We start from the raw sequence: 20,244 nt of genomic DNA on the forward strand, positions 1-20,244 counted from the left end.
TAATAAATAAACAAATAAAGTACTTTAAGTAAATAAATAAACAAATAAATAAGTACTTTAAGTAAATAAATAAAAGTTAAATTAGTAAATAAATAAATTAGTTAATTAAGAAATAATTTAATAAATAAACAAATAAATTACTTTAAGTAAATAAATAAACAAATAAATACATAAATATTTTGAGTAAATAAATAAAGTTAAGTCAATAAATAAAATAAAGTAATGTAAGTACATAAATAATTAAATAAATAAAGTACTTTAAGTTAATTAATTGATTAATAGATTGATTAATTCAGAAATAAATGAATGAATGAATGAATGAATGAATAAATAAATAAATAAATAAATAAATAAATAAATAAGTACTTTAAGTAAATAAATAAAGTGTAAATAAAGTTTCAGCAGCGAAACTTAAACCACACTGAACTAAACTTAACTGATCTTCAAATCTGAACTTTACTAGAACTATGTTAAGCTGCTACGACACAATCTACATTGTGAAAAGCACTATATAATTAAACATGAATTGAATTGAATTGAAATAATGTCAAGTAAATAAATAATAAATAAAGTTAGTACTTTAGGTAAATAACTAAATCAATAAATAAGTAAAGTAAGTACTTTTAGTAAACAAATAAACAAATAAATAAATGAATACTTTAAGTAAATAAATAAAGTAAATAAATAAAGTAATTTAAGTAAATAAATATATAAATGAATAAATGAATAGATAAATAAATAAATAAAGTTAAGTAAATAAATATATAAATAAATGAATGAATAAATAAATAAATAAAGTTTAGTAAATAAATATATAAATAAATGAATAAATAAAAAAATAAATAAATAAAGTTAAGTCAATAAATAAAATTTATTAATTTAAGTACTTAAATAAATAAATAAATAAATAAAGTACTTTAAGTTAATTAATTGATTAATAGATTGATTTATTCAGAAATAAATGAATAAATAAATAAATAAATAAGTAAATAAATAAATAAGTACTTTAAATAAATAAATAAAGTGTAAATAAAGTTTCAGCAGCGATAATAAATAAAATCAAGTAAATAAATAATAATTAAATAAAGTTAGTACTTTAGGTAAATAACTAAATCAATAAATAAGTAAAGTAAGTACTTTTAGTAAACAAATAAACAAATGAATAAATGAATACTTTAAGTAAATAAATAAAGTAAATAAATAAAGTAATTTAAGTAAATAAATATATAAATGAATAGATAAATAAATAAATAAAGTTTAGTAAATAAATATATAAATAAATGAATGAATGAATAAATAAATAAATAAAGTTTAGTAAATAAATATATAAATAAATGAATGAATAAATAAATAAATAAAGTTTAGTAAATAAATATATAAATAAATGAATGAATGAATGAATAAATAAATAAATAAATAAATAAATAAAGTTTAGTAAATAAATATATAAATAAATGAATGAATAAATAAATAAATAAAGTTTAGTAAATAAATATATAAATAAATGAATGAATAAATAAATAAATAAATAAATAAAGTTTAGTAAATAAATATATAAATAAATGAATGAATAAATAAATAAATAAAGTTAAGTAAATAAATATATAAATAAATGAATGAATAAATAAATAAATAAACAAAGTTAAGTATATAAATAAATAAATGAATAAATAAATAAATTAATAAATAAATATATAAATAAATAAATAAATAAAATAACAAAATAAACACACAAGAATAAACATTTGTTTCTTTTTCGTTTTATTACAAGCTGGTTCATATATTTAGCATACGATAAAAAAGAGATTAAAACATGAAAATAAATTAAACTTCCTGATTATGATTAACTTCTGCTGTGATTTGTATTTCTCTTTTAATTATAGTCTTGATGAAATGACTTGAAGGCAGCGTATGCTAAAATTCACATGTGAATCTTCACTCTTACAAATAAAACATTTGTTTGATGCTTGAACTTACAAGCAATGGCACAGCTTTAACAATTCAGAGCTGATATGAATGTGAATTAATCATGAGCTTCTTTCATCTTACTCTATAGCCACTAAATTCATTCTCTGGATATGTAGCATTATTAGAACAGTGTTGCAATATTTTATTCATTAATACTACAGTGAATATTATTATCAATCTAGCATTTTTCTGATCTGTAATTAGGGACTATTGCAGGATATTCCTGCATTTTATTCCTCTATATTTTATTGTGAGCTTTATTAGCATTGTAAAAGCATTTATTATCATTTTTTAAATTATCAACTTTGATTCTCAGTGCATAAAATGATAGCAATTTGATCGAATCTAATAAGAGATCCTAAAAATAAATGCCCTCAGATCTGGCTTGATGCATTTCACTGCTGTGTGTACGTCTGCATGAGATTGATGGTGTCTCTTTTGAAAGTGCTGGGATTTTGAGACTGGTGTTCTGTGTTCTGCTGGGGTCCAGTTTCGTGACCCTGTCCTGCCTGAGCTGGGAACACCAACCCGAGAGATACAGCTCCGACTGGATCACGAGAGGAGGATGAGAGCTGGAGCAGAGGAGAGAGACAGCTTTACTTCATCCATCACTCAGGTACGCAAAAAACATGCTTAAAATGAGATTAAATGTTAAAGAGGCTTGAGAAGATCATTTCGATGCTAATTGGTACTAGAAATAGAGGAATAGAGAAATAAAAGGATATGAAAATAAGTACGAAAGATATAAATAATCAGTTTTAGAAGATAAAGAATGTCAATGCAATGGTTCTTGAAATAAATGTTCCTCATACAAAGTTTTAGGTGCTTGAAGATCATTCCACCGCTGAGAAACAGCAAAAGTAAAGGTTCTGGAATTACATGTTACTCTAAAAGATTTGAGATATTTTAGAGGCTTGAGAAGATCATTCCACCGCTGAGAAACAGCAAAAGTAAAGGTTCTGGAATTACATGTTACTCTAAAAGATTTGAGATATTTTAGAGGCTTGAGAAGATTGTTCCACCTCTGAGAAACAGCAAAAGTAAAGGTTCTGGAATTACATGTTACTCTAAAAGATTTGAGATATTTTAGAGGCTTGAGAAGATCATTCCACCTCTGAGAAACAGCAAAAGTAAAGGTTCTGGAATTACATGTTACTCTAAAAGATTTGAGATATTTTAGAGGCTTGAGAAGATCATTCCACCTCTGAGAAACAGCAAAAGTAAAGGTTCTGGAATTACATGTTACTCTAAAAGATTTGAGATATTTTAGAGGCTTGAGAAGATCATTCCACCTCTGAGAAACAGCAAAAGTAAAGGTTCTGGAATTACATGTTACTCTAAAAGATTTGAGATATTTTAGAGGCTTGAGAAGATTGTTCCACCACTGAGAAATAGTGAAAGTAAAGGTTCTGGAAATAAACACTTCTCAAAATATTTTAGATGTTATAGAGGCTTGAGAAGATGTTTCCAACTGTAAAAGTAATGGTTCTGGGAACAGAGAAAAAGGTTCTGGAAATAAATATTTTTCATTAAAAAAATATATAAGTTTGAGAGGCTGCAGAATGTCAGTGCCAGGCTGAAATAGTGGTTATGGAAATAAATGTTCCTCATACAATTTGAGATGTTTAAAACACTTGACAAGATCATTCCACCACTAATAATCAGCAAAAGCAAAAATTCTGAAACAAAATGTTTCTCATACAATGTTATACGTTTTAGAGGCTCAACAATGTCAGTTCAGAACTAAAATGAATGGTTCTGGAAATAAATGTTCCTCATACAATTTAACATGTTTTAGATGCTTGACAACATCATTCCATCACTAAGATACAGCAAATGTAATGGTTCTGCAGCAGTGGTGTAGTCCTAAAAAAAAGGTGGTGTACTATTACCTACCCAATCCAAATTTTAAAAGTAGGCAAAGAAACAACGAATGTCAATGTTTCTTTGATTCATTAGCTATATATATATACTAAAGATCAGTTACCTGTAACTATTGACTTTTCCAGCTTTCTTCGAAATATCTTCTTTTGTGTTCAACAAAATAAAAAAGACAAACCGGTTTGGAACAAGTAAAGACTGAGTAAATGATGACAATTTAAATTTTTTTGGGTGAACTATTTATTTAAAAAGGACAAATATTTAAACAAATTTATTGATTTTAATCCCAATTCAATGATTTATGCTTAGGTAATAGTGACCCCAGCAGACCTGGAGATTGTATTTAAATGTATATGAGCCTATATATATATATATATATATATATATATATATATCATTCAGCTGATTTGTTGTGATATTCGAAAAACTCACGAATTGTTCTCACAGTTGCTGTAGTCGTCAGGGGGCAGGGAATGGCGCAAGTTAAACAAAAATGCACCAACTGCAACAAATGAAGATGTGATTAAAAAAACATTTGGTATACCGTTAAATGAGACGCGAATACACATAAATTAGGGATGTTTAATCACCAAAACAAGTGAGTATACCGAGTGTATGATCCTCAGAAGTCGTAATACCCAAACAGCTCGTGGAAAAAAGTAGGCTTACTGAGTATACGTGAGTATAGCAAGGACTACACCACTGATCTGCAGTTGTTAGAGGCTTGAGAAGATCGTTCCAACTCTAAATGGTTCTGGAAAAAAAAGTTTCTCAAAAGATTTGAGATGAGACTACTACTCTCTGATGATCAAAGTGCTTCTTTTATCCTTCGCTTTGAATAAAAGCATCTGTTAAATGAATAAATGTAGATGAACTCTAGATGTAGATGTTTTAGAGGCTTGAAGAGATCATCCCACTCCTAAGGAACAGTGAAAGTAAAGGTTCTGGAAATTAACATTTCTCGAAAGATTTGAGATGTTTCAGGGGCTTGAGCAGATTATTCCACCACTGGAAAGACAGTAAATGTAAAAGTTCTTGAAGGAAATGTTCCTCAAAAGATTTTAGGTGTTTCAGAATCTTACGAATGCCATTGCATTGCTGTTGAATAACAAAAGTAAAGGCTCTGGAATAAATGTTCCTCATACAATTTTATACATTTCAGAGGCTCAAGAATGCAAAAAAAAAGAAGAATGGTTCTGAAAATTAAGGTTTCTCAAAAGATTTGAGATGATTTATATGCTTTAGAGGACCATTCCATTGCTGGGGAAAGGTGGAAGTAAAGGTTCTGGAAATAAACATTTCCCTAAAGATTTGAGATGATGTATATGCTTTAGAGCATGGGTGTTCAAACTCGGCCATGGAGGGCAAGTGTCCTGGAGAGCTTAGCTCCAACTCTAATTAAACACACCTGAACCAGCTAGTCAAGCTCTCAATTGGTATACTAGAAACTTGGCAGGTATGTTGAAGCAAGTTGGAGCTAGAGTCAGCAGGACATCGGCCCTCCACGACTGAGTTTACACACCTCTGACTTAGAAAATCATTCCACCACTGAAAAACAGCAAAAGTAAAGGTTCTGGAAATAAATGTTTCTCAAAAGTCTACGAGTAACAGTGAAAGCACAGTTAGCCACCTAAATCAGCTAGCTTCCATTTTAATATGGAAAAGTAAAAAGTAGCTTTAGCTGTTTTTTCCTAGTAGGATTTTCTTTAATCTTGTCAAACTCTGGATGTTTTGACGCAGGAGGAGGAGAAGAGGCGTGCAGAGCTCCGGAGAGGACTCGAGCTTCAGGGGCTTCAGTCTCATGAGCCAACATGGCCACAGGAAAGAGGCCTGCTGCAACAGGAAGTGAGGTTGTTTCGCCACAACATGGTGATTGTGTACATGAAGCTGCGCTGGATCCTCATGCACTGGAGACTCGGACGCAGGACGGACACCGTGGAGGAGGGAGCACATGCTGAGGTGAGCTCAACATACCTGAACCACCACACCTGACTAAAGCTACGTCTACATTAACCTGGAAAAAAATCATATACAGTTGAAGTCAAAATTAGTCCCTCCTTTGATTTTTCTTTTCTTTTTCAAATATTTCCCAAATAATGTTTAACCGAGCAAGGAATTTTTCACAGTATTTCCTATAAGATTTTTTCTTCTGAAGAAAGTCTTATTTGTTTTATTTTAGCTAGAATAAAAGCAGCTTTGATTTTTTTTAAACCATTTTAAAGTCAAAATCATTAACCGCTTTAAGCTATATATTTGTTTCAATTGTCTACAGATTGTCTACATTATACAGTGACTTGCCTAATTAACCTAGTTAAGCCTTTAAAATGCACTTTATTTTAATACTAGTATCTTGAAAAATATCTTGTAAATATTATTTAGGTATATAAAAATAATATTGGTTATAAAAATATGTTTAGAAATGTGTTTAAAATACAAGAAATAATCTTCTTTCCTTTAAACAGAAATTGGGGAACAAAATATAAAGGAGGGCTAATAATTCAAGAGGGCTAACTCAACTGTATTTAACTGTATATTGAATATTCAACTGTATATTTTTAAACTTTTTCTTGTTCTAAAATAATAATAATAATTATTATTATTATAGAAACAAACTAATCCTTAACCAATCACAGTTAAGTAAGAGCTTAATCAATCATGTTGTAAATGACTGAATGTCATATATATATATGTTTTATTGTGTTTATCCATCATTTAAAAATGTGTGTGTGTGTGTGTGTGTGTGTGTGTGTGTGTGTGTGTGTGTGTGTGTGTGTGTGTGTGTGTGTGTGTGTGTGTGTGTGAGCGTGTGTGAGCGTGTGTGTGTGCGTGTGTGTGCGTTTGTGTGTGTTTATTTGTTTTTATGAACTTTCATTATGTTTAAGGTTATAATTAAACATATTTTTATATTTAATGTAATATTTATGTTTATTTAAATATTTTAAGTTTTTAGGTTTGGATTAAATCAACTATAAACTCTTTCTCTGCTCTTGTTTCTTCTAGTCCTAAAATAATAATAAAAAATATATTTTTTAAAAAGCAACAAGTGTATAAATATATATATATATATGTATGTATGTATGTATGTATGTATGTATGTATGTATGTATGTATGTATGTATGTATGTATATATGTGTATATATATGTATATATGTGTATATATGTATATATGTATATATATGTATATATGTATATATATGTATATATGTGTATATATATGTATATATGTGTATATATATGTATATATATATATATATATATATATATATATATATATATGTATATATATATATAATAATATTATATTTTAAATAATATAGTAAGGCGGCGCCAATGGCATAGTGGTTGGTGCATCGACACATGCACTCCGGTGCTCGCAGTGACCCGAATTTGATTCCAGCCTCAAGGTCCTATGCTGATCTTTCCCCTCTCTCTGCTCCCCATGCTTTCCTGTCAATACTCTCTACTGTACTATACTTTAAAGGTGAAAACCTTGAAAAGGTAATTATATCAAATAATAATAATAATATAGTAATAATAGAATAATTAACAAAAATACAAAATGTATAACTAAATACAACTGAAAAAGTTAATAAAAATGGAAAATATTCAAATAAAATCTACAGTCAGTGGTGTCTCAGTCACGCTTAAATAACACTGATTCAAAATTTTAACACTTGCTCATTTTAAATGAAAACAGAAAATATAAAATTAGGGCATCGTGGCGTTTCTGTGTGGAGTTTGCATGTTCTCCCCGTGTTGGTGTGGGTTTCCTCCAGGTGCTCTGGTTTCCCCCACAGTCCAAACACATGCAATGAATTGAATAAGCTGAATTGGCCGTAGTGTATGAGTGTGTATGGGTGTTTCCCAGTGCTGGGTTGCAGCTGGAAGGGCATCCGCTGTGTAAAACAAATGCTGGAAGTTAGTTGGCGGTTCATTCCGCTGTGACGACCCCTGATGAATAAAGGGACTAAGCCGAAAATGAAATGAATGAATGAATGAATGAATTTGAAATTTTTTGTGAGTTACTGGAATTAAAGCATGCTGTTTTAAACCATCAGCTCAAAACATGCATAGAATGTAAAGCATTACATTATTACTAGTTCTTCCTTTGTCACTCTTTTAATAAATGTCTTGATGTGGTTTGTGGCAGCAGGTCATCAATGTGAATTAGTGAGAGCACATGTTGGATGATTTTTCATTTCACAGTCCATCTGTCAGAACTGCAACAGCTGCTGCGATCTCAGTTCACAAATTGTACTTTTCACAAAAACACGGAACAGAGCAGATGTGTTGCTTTTTTTCATTCATTCATTTATTTTCCTTTGGCTTAGTCCCTTATTTATCAGGGGTCACCACAGCGGAATGAACCGCCAACTATTCTAGCATATGTTTTGCGCAGCGGATGCCCTTCCAGCTGCAACCCAGTACTGGGAAACACCCATACACTCTCACATTCACACACAATCATTCACTAAGGCCAATTTAGTTCATCCAATTCCCCTATAGCGCATGTGTTTGGACTGTGGGGGAAACCGGAGCACCCGGAGGAAACCCACACCAAAACGGGGAGAACATGCAAACTCCACAAAGAAAGGCCAACTGGCCCAGCCGGGACTAAAACCAGCGACCTTCTTGCTCTTGAATGTTCTAAAGTCTGATTTTGTGATTATACTGTATGTAAAATGTGTTTGTTTATTTTTTTAGCTTTATTTGAAATGTTTTTTTTTATTTTATTTCATTTTAAATTATGATTAACAATGCTATTTTATTTGTTTGTTTGTTTTATTGCTTATTTTAGTTTTTTATCTAATTTTTGTTTTAATTTGCTTTTAATTAAGTTAATTTAGTTAAAAAAAATTAATTTCATTATATTTGTAATTTTTGAAAGCATTTAATGTTTAATAGAGTTTCTTCATGTTTGTTTTTTTAATTTTTTTATTTAGTTTATTTAATTGTTTATTTTTTGTTTTTTATTTATTGTTTTCTTAATTTCCTTTTAGATATCCTTTTATGTTCTTGTTGGGTCTGTTGCAACGTAATTTCATTCTGCATTACAATTGTATTGTGACGTTTTGAATGACAAAAATAAAGGAAACTGAATATATATATATATATATATATATATATATATATATATATATATATATATATATATATATATTTGTAATTTTTGAAAACATTTCATTTTTAATTGAGTTTATTTAGTTTATTTAATTGTTTATTTTTTTGTTTTATTTTGCTTTTTAATTAAGTTTAGTTAAACATTTTATTTTACTTTATTCGTAATTTTTGAAAGAGTTTAATTTTTTGAGTTTAAGTTTTTACTTTTTATTTTGTTTTCATGTTTTTTTTTATTAATTTTTGTTTTAATTTGATTTTAATTAAGTTTTAGTTAATAATAATATATTTATTTTATTTTATTTGTAATTTTTAAAAGAGTTAAATTTTTTGTTAAGTTTCTCTAGGTTTGTTTTTTTTTTTTTACTTTTTTTTTTATTGTTTATTTTTGTTTGATCTATTTTTTGCTTTAATGTGCTTTCAATCAAGTTTTAGGTAAACATTTTATATTTTATATTTCATTCATTCATTCATTTTCTTTTCGGCTTAGTCCCTTTATTAATCAGGGGTCGCCACAGCAGAATGAACCACCAACTTATCCAGCATATGTTTTACACAGGGGATGCCCTTCCAGCTGCAACCCATCTCTGGGAAACATCCATGCACACTTATTCACACACATACACTACAGAAAATTTAGCTTACCCAATTCACCTCAATTCACCTAATATTTTATTTAATTTTATTTGTAATTTTTTGAATGCATTTAATTTTTATTTCAGTTTCTTTAGGTTTGTTTGTTTATTTTGTTTATTTTATTGCTTATTTTTAGTTTTTTTATTGTTTTAGTTTAGTTAAAGCTATTTAGTTATTTATTATAATTTTTTTAAATCTGAATTTTTTTTTTTCTTGCGCTTTATTTAGTTTTCCATTAACCTTCAACTACAAACACTTTCTTTACTCTTGTTTTTCAGTATGAACGACTGGAGAATATTCCAGAACTGGGCATTATGACCGATCAGGGTGACGGAGACACGGAGCGGGAAGACAAAGTGTATCCTCAAATCACAGGAAGTGACATCACAGAGCCAGGGCCAACTCTGCTGCCGTCGCCAGAGAGATTCCAGTACCAGAAACAGGTCAAAAACTGCACCATTACAAATAAACAGAAACAGTCAGAATTATTCGCCTTCCTGTATATTTTTACCCAATTTCTGTTTACGGACAGACACATTTCTAATCATAATAGTTTTAACAACACATTTCTAATAACTGATTACTTTTATCTTTGCCATGATGACAGTAAATAATATTTGACTATTCAGACATTATACTTTTAAAGACTTAACTAGATTTATTAAGCAAGTCAGGGTAATCTGGAAAGTCATTGTATAACAGTGGTTTGTTCTGTAGACAATCTAAAAAATATTGCTTAAGGGGGCGAATAATATTGAGCTTAATGGTTTTTAAAAAAAATCAAAAACTGCTTTTATTCTAGCCAAAATAAAACAAATTAGACTTTCTCCAGAAGAAAAAATATTATAGGAAACACTGTGAAAATTTTCTTGCTCTGTTAAACATCATTTGGGAAATATTTGAAAAATAAATTCACAGGAGGGCGAATAATTTTGACTTCAGCTGTATTCTGGTCAACAAAAGTTGGTCTCTCAAATAGTGAACCTCTCAAACACACTCTCGTTCACTACAGCCAATTTAGTTTATTCACCTATAGCGCATGTGTTTGGACTGTGGGGGAAACCGGAGCACCCGGAGGAAACCCACACCAACAGGGAGAACATGCAAACTCCACACAGAAATGCCAACTGACCCAGCCGGGACTCGAACCAGCAACCTTCTTGCTGTGAGGCGATAGTGCTAACCACTGTGCCACGGTGTCGCCATCACAGTAAATTTGAAATGACAATCTCTAAACCATCCCAATCATTCTCCCTCTCTTCTCAGATAGGGAATGGCACCCGCGGGCTCTAGTTTGTTGTTGAACACTTAGATTTGCTGTTATTAGTAATGAAACACCAGTGTAACCGTAAAAAAAACAGATTTAGAATATGTTTTTTTTATATAATTATTTTTTAGGGTTTTTTTTTACCTTTAATTGGAAAGGACAGTGAAGGTTACAGACAACAAAGTATTGGCAAAGATCCTCGAGCTGGGAATTGAACTCGGATCGCTGTGAGGACCAGGGTGCTACATGTCAGCGCACTTAATCACTACGCTATTGGCGCTCACTCCGATCACTCTTGGATCAAATGCAATTGGTAATACTGTACAATAGGGTTATATTAGTTAATGTATTTACTAACATGAACAAACAATGAACAATACATTTACTACAGTATTTGTGTCACCATCCTGCACTTTGTCTCCATTCCCCTAGAGGTCCCCGTGTTTCCCCTCTACCTTTGTTCTTCGTTGTGTGTCCTTGTTTACTTTAATTTTGATCACCTGTGACTTGTTCCAGTCTGTGTATTTAAGCTGTCACTTTGTCTGTGTTCCTCACTTGGTTTTTGAGTCATCCCTGGTGAAATTGCCTTGCATTTCCTTGATCTCCCGAGCTACGTCTAGTCAGACTGTTTTATTTCCCTGGCTGCCTTAATGTCTCTTTGTTTTCTCCCCTCATGGAGTTTTCTTTACATGTTTATTATACTGTTAAAATATTTTGGTTTCCTCATTCTGAGAAGAATCTGAGTTGCCCTTTTTTTATCTGGATTCCCTCTTGGAGTGTTTTCGTTTGGTCCAACTCAACTACCCCTGTGGCTTAGTGGTACACACACACCAGTCTCCACACCAGAGACCTGAGTTCAAGGCCCGGCTGTGTCAATTTGTTCATGTTAGTTCATGAAAATACAGTTGTTAGTTCATGTTAACTCACGGTGCATTCACTAATATGCTTGAATTTGGATGTTAATAATGCATTAGTAAATGTTAAACTGTAACTAATAACTGCTGTACCGGTATTGTTCATAACTAATTCAGTCTAGTAAATAGATGAACTAATGCAACCTTATTCTCAAGTTATTGTGAAGGCTTTAATAAGATTGCAATCTTTTAACGATTATTCATGAATCTCTACTACAGCAGGATAACAAAAATTCACCTTAAAATCTCTCCTGTTTACTGCAGTAAATATCAAAACACACCAGCAGTCTGTGGGCTCTGTATAAAGATCTACTCTATTATTTAACTCCGCTAAGTGTGCCAGTTTGTAAACCACTTTATTTTTGCAGATCATTAAAAGTTGCCACATATCGTCATCTTATTTGGATGCATGTTTTTTTTTTTTTTTGCTCAGCATGTACAGTACATAAATGAATTTTAATAATATAATAAGACGCTAATGCTGAACACACACTTTCAGCCAGGTGCAGTCGGCTCCATTGATGCTGGGGTTTTGTGCTTTGCTGACACAGCCAACATACAAACAACTCTAGTAAGATATTGGCTTATTGAACCATCGCTCATTACCTTTAAAGGGTGTTATTTCTGCACCACTGACTCTATTAAAGGGATCATATTATGATTTTTTTAAAACAGGGTCTTTTTAGTGAGTGTACCAGAAAATATTAAAGGAACATTCCACTATTTTTGGAAATGGTCTCATTGTACAGTTAAACAGTTGTACCATTTTTTTTAATCCATTCTGCTGATCTTCGAGTCTGGCTGAAGCACTTTTAGCTTATCTTAGCATAGATCATTGAATCGCATTAGACCGTTAGCATCACGCTCAAAAGATTTTTTTTATAAAGTGTTTTGATGATTTGACTATTTAAACCTTGACTCTTCTCTAGTTGCATTAAAAACATTGCAAGAATTGTCTCCAGTGAGAAACTTGTTCATGCTTTTATGACCATCAGGGTGGATTACTGTAACGGCCTCCTCACAGGCCTTCCCAAAAAGACAGTCAGACAGTTGCAGCTCATCCAGAACGCTGCGGCCAGGATTCTGACAGAACCAGAAAATCACAGCACATCACACCTGTCCTCAGGTCTTGGCTCCCAGTCAGGGCCGGTTCTAGGCATGGGCAGTGTCTTGCCCACCCAATCAAAAAGACAGCAATATACAAATATGTTTTTATTCATTTCTTTTGTACGGTTTGTGATTTGATAAAAGCAGTAAGGCGGGCTCGGTGTTGAAAAAAAGGAAAAGGGGCATTGAAAGCCCTGACCAATCATAACTGAACACCAAACAGTTTGATTGGCTGTAAGTAACGGTGCTCTCACTCGTGAGGTGAGGCTACCTGGCTTCAGTTCAGTCTGTTACAGCGAGTCACGCAATTCATAAAATCTAGAAATATTTGCTTCCACGTGCAGTGCATCAATATTTTGTCCCTTTAAAATTACTCAAATGCCCTAGTAAAATTTGGCTGTGCACCAGTAAAAGCTTTGAGACACAATTTACATTATACCTGTATGTCAGTGTATTTATTAAGGCCCAATTCTACCCCTTAGCCCTTCCCCATACACCTACACCTCGTTTTGCGCGTGTACACCAAGGGGTAGGGGTGTCCCAATTATCTTTAGCTTGAAGGCGTAGGGCTAAGGGGAAGGAGTGAATACCCCTTCGAACGAAGATTTTTCAGGACCACACTTGAAACCAAGGGGTAAGAAAATTTCCCAGAATACACCAGCCACAGCGTTGCTAAACCCGGATGTAAGGAGATCCACAAATGAGTATTTTTTTGTCATTATTACACATTTTTACTATAAACAAGCACAAGTTTTAATATATTCATAACTGCTTTAATATATTCATAACTGTTTCGGCACAGTGAGTTATGCAAGTCGACAAAACTGAAGTTTAAACATTATAATGATGGTCTTATTTTGACTAAACATGCTATAAAGTAGAATGAAAAGATGATGAGTCAGGGAGGTAAGACTTAATAAAGTTCTCCATGAGTCGGGTCTAAAAGACAACAGATAATTCTATAAAACATACATATTTTTTGTATCTTATAGGATTGTCAAAATAAATGAATATTCCTGCAAAAGACTTCTTAAATGATCTTAGCATATCACTTCATTTGTGCCTTTGTGTTCCAGTTACATTTAGGACTGATTTCTGTTATTTATTTAGAATATTTATTGTATAATAATAATACCAACAATAATAAAAAATAATGCTTTCATTTATTATATATAAACATATATCAATATTTATTTATTTTTTAATATTTTTTAGGGGGTCTCAATACAATGACTGGAATTAAAAATAACTCTTCATTCATTCATTCATTTTCTTTTCGGCTTAGTTCCTTAATTAATCTGGGGTCGCCACAGCGGAATGAACCGCCAACTTATCCAGCACATGTTTTACGTAGCGGATGCCCTTCCAGCTGCAACCCATCTCTGGGAAACATCCATACACACTCACTCACACTCATACACTACGGACAATTTAGCCTTCCCAATTCACCTGTACCGCATGTGTTTGGACTGTGGGGGAAATCGGAGCACCCAGAGGAAACCCATGCAAACGCAGGGAGAACATGCAAACTCTACACAGAAACGCCAACTGACCCAGCCGAGGCTCGAACCAGCGACCTTCTTGCTGTGAGGCGACAGCACTTCCTACTGCGCCACTGCGTCGCAAAATAACTCTTTATTAAAACCATATTTGTGCTTAGGTTGACTTAATATAATATTTAGCTCCAAGCAAGAACATTATTACAACATTTTTGCTATTCCATCATTAAATTACCTTTTTTTTTTTTACACACTCTCTATACACACTCTTTTATGCCTGGCCTAGGACCTCAATACATTACAGATATGCTCACTGAATACAAACCTAACAGATCACTCTGATCATTAGGACCAAGTCAATTAGAAATTCCAAGAGTTCAGTCAAAGCAGGATGAATCGGCCTTCAGCTACTGCGCCACCCGCAGCTTCCAGAAATGATCAGATATGCTCCAACATTAGGCACATTCAAATCAAGAATCTGTTTACTGAATAAGTACTGTGCTACGTCCGACAGATCGCACTGTTGTGTCTGTATTTTCTTTTTCATTCCTGTTTTAACACATTTTAAACAGTTTTTATCTGTTTTTAATCATTTTTAATTCTTTGTCGTTTTTATTTTCTTGTTTCTTTTATTCTTGTTTATGTAAAGCACTTTGAATTACCATTGTGTATGAAATGTGCTATATAAATAAACTTGCCTTGTCTTGTGTACTACGACTGATGGAAAATGAAAAGGCTGAAAAGTTCTAGGCTGAGAAGACTAATAACTGTACTCTTATTCTGCCGTAATAATCAAGGAATTTTGATGCCATATCATGGCTGCAGCAGGAACAATATCATTACGCCTCACCTGAAAATAGTCCCTAACTAGATAACAAGGGAACTATACAAATATGAACTATTAGAATGAATCGAAGGAAAATCAATGACTGAATAAACAAAAGCAATAATAACTGTTAAACAGTAATAAAAGAAGATCCTCTGAGCAGTATTATTGTTTTCTCTGTACAGGCGTGTGACAGTCGGCGTGTTCTGCATGCGCTGCGGTCTCTGCTGGAGGAGTTCAGGGCGGAGCTTCGGGAGGAGGCGGGGCGACGCTGGCAGCTGCAGCAGGCCTTAGCCAATGAGAGAGCGGCATGGGAAATACAGCGCGCTGAAATGAGGAGTCACATCAACACGGTACATTACGTCACAGCAGGACCAGTTCATACGGATTGTGTTTTTGTTCCACTGCTTTTGCATTGATTTCTATGTAAACAGCCATTTGAGTGATGTGCGATATCTAGTGTATATATATATCCATGGTTTACAACTACAAATGCAAGTAAAAAGGGTTAACAAACAAAGCGGACGCATGAAACCAATAGCTTCGGTAAAAATGATTCATGTGTGAGGCGTTTCACAAGACTCAAACAGTTTGAGTCTTTTAAACGCCTCACACATGAATCATTTGCGTATAATATCAACTTCGATATAAAAGGCTCTTGGAGTAAGAGTAAGGGTGCACTTACACTATGGTATCCGAACCGTGCCCAGGTCATTTCCCGTTTCGTTTGACAAGTGTGAGTGCTCTGAATCTGGCTCAGGTGTGGTTCAGTTGGCCAGCCCTGGCCCAGTTGGAAGAGGTGTGCCAGAGCGCGGTTCACTTGGGCTTTGGCGCAGTACTCTAGTAGTGTGAGTGCAAAGCGCAGCTGAGCCAGAAACTGAAGACTCAACGTCCCTTTTAAGGGACTGTTTCATATAGATTTATTAATTATTCTTACTTTTCAATGAACACGAGCTGTCATAGTTTATTAAAGATACAAACCCCTCGCTGCTCGACAGCTGCACCTTCAGCAAACCTCCTAATACCTGCAGCACGCTGACTTTCATGAACATTTATGAGCATAAAAAGTGGTGGGTCTGTCGGTGCCAATAGCCTAGTGGTACTGTGCGCTGACATATAGTACTGGTGTCCTCTTGGCGACCCGAGTTCAATTCCCTACTCAAGGTCCTTTGCTGATCCTTCCCCTCTCTCTGCTCCCAATGCTTTCCTGTCTAATCTCTACTGTTCTGTCAAAATAAAAGTGAAAAAACCCTAAAAAATAATAATAAAAAAAGTGGTGGATCTGTTCAAAATATTTGACTGCGTGTCACTGCATCCCAAACAACTAAAAATAATACAAAACGGTGTTACTATAGCGATCTCCACTGTGCTGAGCGAGAGTGCTTCTCTTCTGTTAAACTGAACAGTCGTATCATCGATGATGTAGGCATGCTCAGGTTCAGTGCAGTGTGAGTGCAGGCCATTGGGGGAGAAGGGTGGGCAATCGCGCTTCGGCACGCTTCAAGGCAACTGTAGCTAGTGTGAGTACGCCCTTAAGCCTGGTTTATACTTCTGCGTCAAGGGATCGGCGTGACTTACTGGCCAAGCCTTACACGTAGGCATGCATTTATACTTCTGCGCGCTGTTTCTGTTGCTCTGCAATACACTTCCGAAACACTAGCTGGCAGTAGGTGTCTATGTTTCTCTGTGTCGAGTTCCTTCGCTGGTTTTTTGTTTTTTCTGAACGCTTCCTTAATGTACAAGTGGCTCAAATTTGCTCATTTTGAGGCAGGAACCGGCGGACGTGCAACAACTTTAATCATGAGGTAAATACAAAACGGTAGTCTCCATCCGGAGCTCCTTCACGGGACTCCACACTTGTAAACACCCGCTGTATCACGCTCACACAGCTCTCACCTCCACCCACACTCATGAGCGCTACCAAGCCAACCAATCACAGAGCTTGCACTACGCGTACGCGTCTCATATTATGAGAGGTGCGCGTCAACAACGCCGACGGCCACAGCGAGGGGCTGTGTGTCCAAGCGTAGGCTGCGCCGTAGCATACCTGTGTGCTGGACGCACAAGTATAAATCAGCCTTAAGTAATTGTTCAACATTAAAAAATAAATAAATAAGAACTTGTTTTAAAAATATTTAACTTAATGTTTTAACATTGACTTACACTTACACTCCTAGTAACTTACACTCCAGGAACATTCGAGGAAGTAATTGCTATTTTTATTTAGCAAGGATGCATTACATTGATTAGAATTTACATTTTATTGTGTAAAAAATCATTTTTTCATTCATTCATTGATTTTCTTTTCGGCTTAGTTTCTTTATTAATCTGGGGTCGCCACAGCGGAATGAACCGCCAACTTATCCAGCATGTTTTATGCAGCGGATGCCCTTCCAGCTGCAACTGATCACTGAGAAACACCATACACACTCATTCACACACATACACTATAGAACATTTAGCTTACCCAATTCACCTATAGCGCATGTGTTTGGACTGTGGGGGAAACCGAAGCACCCAAAGGAAACCCTCACCAACACGGGGAGAACATGCAAACTCCACACAGAAATGCCAACTTACTCAGCCTAGGCTTGAACCAGTGACCTTCTTGCTGTGAGGCGATTGTGCTAACCACTGAGCCCCCGTGACGCCCAGATATACATTTTTATTGATTTATTTATTTTTATATACAGGATAAGTATTTAAATTCTTTAAATCCAACAACGACACTTTGCACATTATTCATTCATTCATTCATTGTCCTTCGGCATAGTTCCTTTATTCATCAGGGGTCGCCACAGCGGAATGAACCGCCAACTATTCCAGCATATGTTTTACACAGCAGATACCCTTCCAGCTGCAACCCAGTACTGGGAACTTTGCACTTTATCAATAATCAAATTGTTTCTTGAGCACCACATCAATTGGTTAGCACTGTCGCCTCACAGGAAGAAGGTCGCTGGTTCGAATCCCAGCTGGGCCAGTTGGTATGTTCTCCCCATGTTGGCATGGGTTTCCTCCGGGTGCTCCGGTTTCCCCCACAGTCCAAACACATGCGCTATAGGGGAATTGGATGAATTAAAGTGGCCATAGTGTACGAGTGTGTGTGTGTGTGTGTAAATGAGAGAGTGTATGGGTGTTTCCCAGTACTGGGTTGCAGCTGGAAGGGCATCCACTGCATAAAACATAGGCTGGAATAGTTGGCGGTTCATTCCGCTGTGGCAATCCCAGATAAACAAGGGATTAACCTGAAGACAAGCATTTTTCCGCTATTGACCAATTTCATCAATGTTTAACGTGACTTTCTGAAAGGTCAAATGACTGAAATTCCATCCTGTAATACAGCAGGTTTTCTTTACATCTTAACTAAATGTGAATCTAGTTAAGCAGCAAGTGTTGAGACATTAAGCATCTGCAGTGGAACTCATTTCTGCTCTGTTTTGGTGTCTGGGGGAGTCAGGGAGCATCTTTTAATAGATGGTTTATTTATGGAGTGCTGCAGTTTGGCTTTCAAACACAGTGACAGTCTATTAAAAGAAAGCAGATGTCAGAGGAGCCCTGCTCATTCACACAGCAAGCGGATGTACAGTAGGAAAGTCTGACTGGACATTAGAAAGGTGTATCTGAGCTTGATGAACTACATTTAACTTCAAATGTTAGCTTGTTAAATTGCAATATATATAATTAGTTTGTGATGATATGTCAGAAGTTGTCTGGATTTAAACTCTGACATGCTGCTTATTCCATTCTGTGCACAATACGCCCTGTACCTGAGTTAACTCTTTATTTTTTGCTTAAAATAGCATAAAAACAGTATTACAACATTAAAACTGTATGCAACATTAATAATAGAAACATCATGAGTAATAGCAATCATAGCATAATAATAAATACTAATATTTTATAATATAATCATAATAGGATTAATATTTGAATGTTTAATTTGGTATGGGGAATTGTGTAAAAATCTAAAAATTTAAATAAAGAAATAGTAGTAAAAGTAATAATTAATGTCTTATGATAAGAATTATATTTATATTTTAAATGTTTAATTCAGTAAGTGTAATTCAAATAATAATAACAATAATAGTATTATTATTATAAATGTTTAATTCAGTAAGTGTAATTCAAATAATAATAACAATAATAGTATTATTATTATAAATGTTTAATTCAGTAAGTGTAATTCAAATAATAATAACAATAATAGTATTATTATTATAAATGTTTAATTCAGTAAGTGTAATTCAAATAATAATAACAATAATAGTATTATTATTATAAATGTTTAATTCAGTAAGTGTAATTTAAATAATAATAGTAATAGTATTAATTTAAATAAATGTTTAATTTAGTAAGTGGAATTAAAAAATAAAATAATAATATTAATTAGTATTTTACAATATAATAATAGTATTAATATTTTGAATGTTTAATTCAGTAAGTGGAATTTAAAATAATAATAATAATAACAGTAAATGTTTAATTTTGTTAGTAAAATAAATAAATGAATAAACAAAATACTAAATATTTTATCATTTTAAATTCCACTTACTGAATTAAACATTCAAAATCAGAATAATATATTATAAAACATTTATTGCAATACTTATAATCATTATTATTATTATTAGTAGTAGTAGTAGTAGTAGTAGTATTTTAAATTCCACTTACTGAATTAAACATATTATAATATGTATTTATTTATTTTCACTAACTGAATTAAATACAATTATTATATTATTAAATATGTATTCTTCTTGTTATTAATATAATAATAATAACAATAATACTAATAAATATTTTAAGTGAAATAAAAATAGTATTAATAACAAGAAAAACAATAAATATTTAATAATATAATAATAGTAGTTAATTCAGTTAGTGAAAATAAAAAATAAGTAATAATAATATTAATAATAATACAAATTTTATATCATAATAATGTTATTATTAACATTTTGAATGTTTAATTCAGTAAGTGGAATTTAAAGTAATAATAATAATAAATATTTAATTTAAGTAAA

The 20,244-nt window shown here is 32.9% G+C and overlaps 1 protein-coding gene across 3 annotated transcripts in view; it reads left to right on the forward strand.

Moving 5' to 3' along the window:
* Positions 1–20,244, forward strand: part of LOC130214192 (microtubule cross-linking factor 1) — a 144,885-nt gene that overhangs the window by 94,727 nt on the left and 29,914 nt on the right. For 2 of the 3 annotated variants that reach the window (XM_056445752.1, XM_056445760.1), the window contains 4 exons: positions 2,459–2,584; positions 5,590–5,808; positions 9,883–10,047; positions 15,403–15,570. In XM_056445752.1, coding sequence (XP_056301727.1) covers positions 2,459–2,584; positions 5,590–5,808; positions 9,883–10,047; positions 15,403–15,570 — 678 coding nt within the window. Of the gene's footprint in view, positions 1–2,413; positions 2,585–5,589; positions 5,809–9,882; positions 10,048–15,402; positions 15,571–20,244 lie in introns of all 3 variants that reach the window. The other variant, XM_056445746.1, reaches the window with a different exon arrangement.

The sequence above is a fragment of the Danio aesculapii genome, chromosome 2 (genome assembly GCF_903798145.1).
Source record: "Danio aesculapii chromosome 2, fDanAes4.1, whole genome shotgun sequence".
NCBI classification, from domain to species: Eukaryota; Metazoa; Chordata; class Actinopteri; order Cypriniformes; family Danionidae; genus Danio; species Danio aesculapii.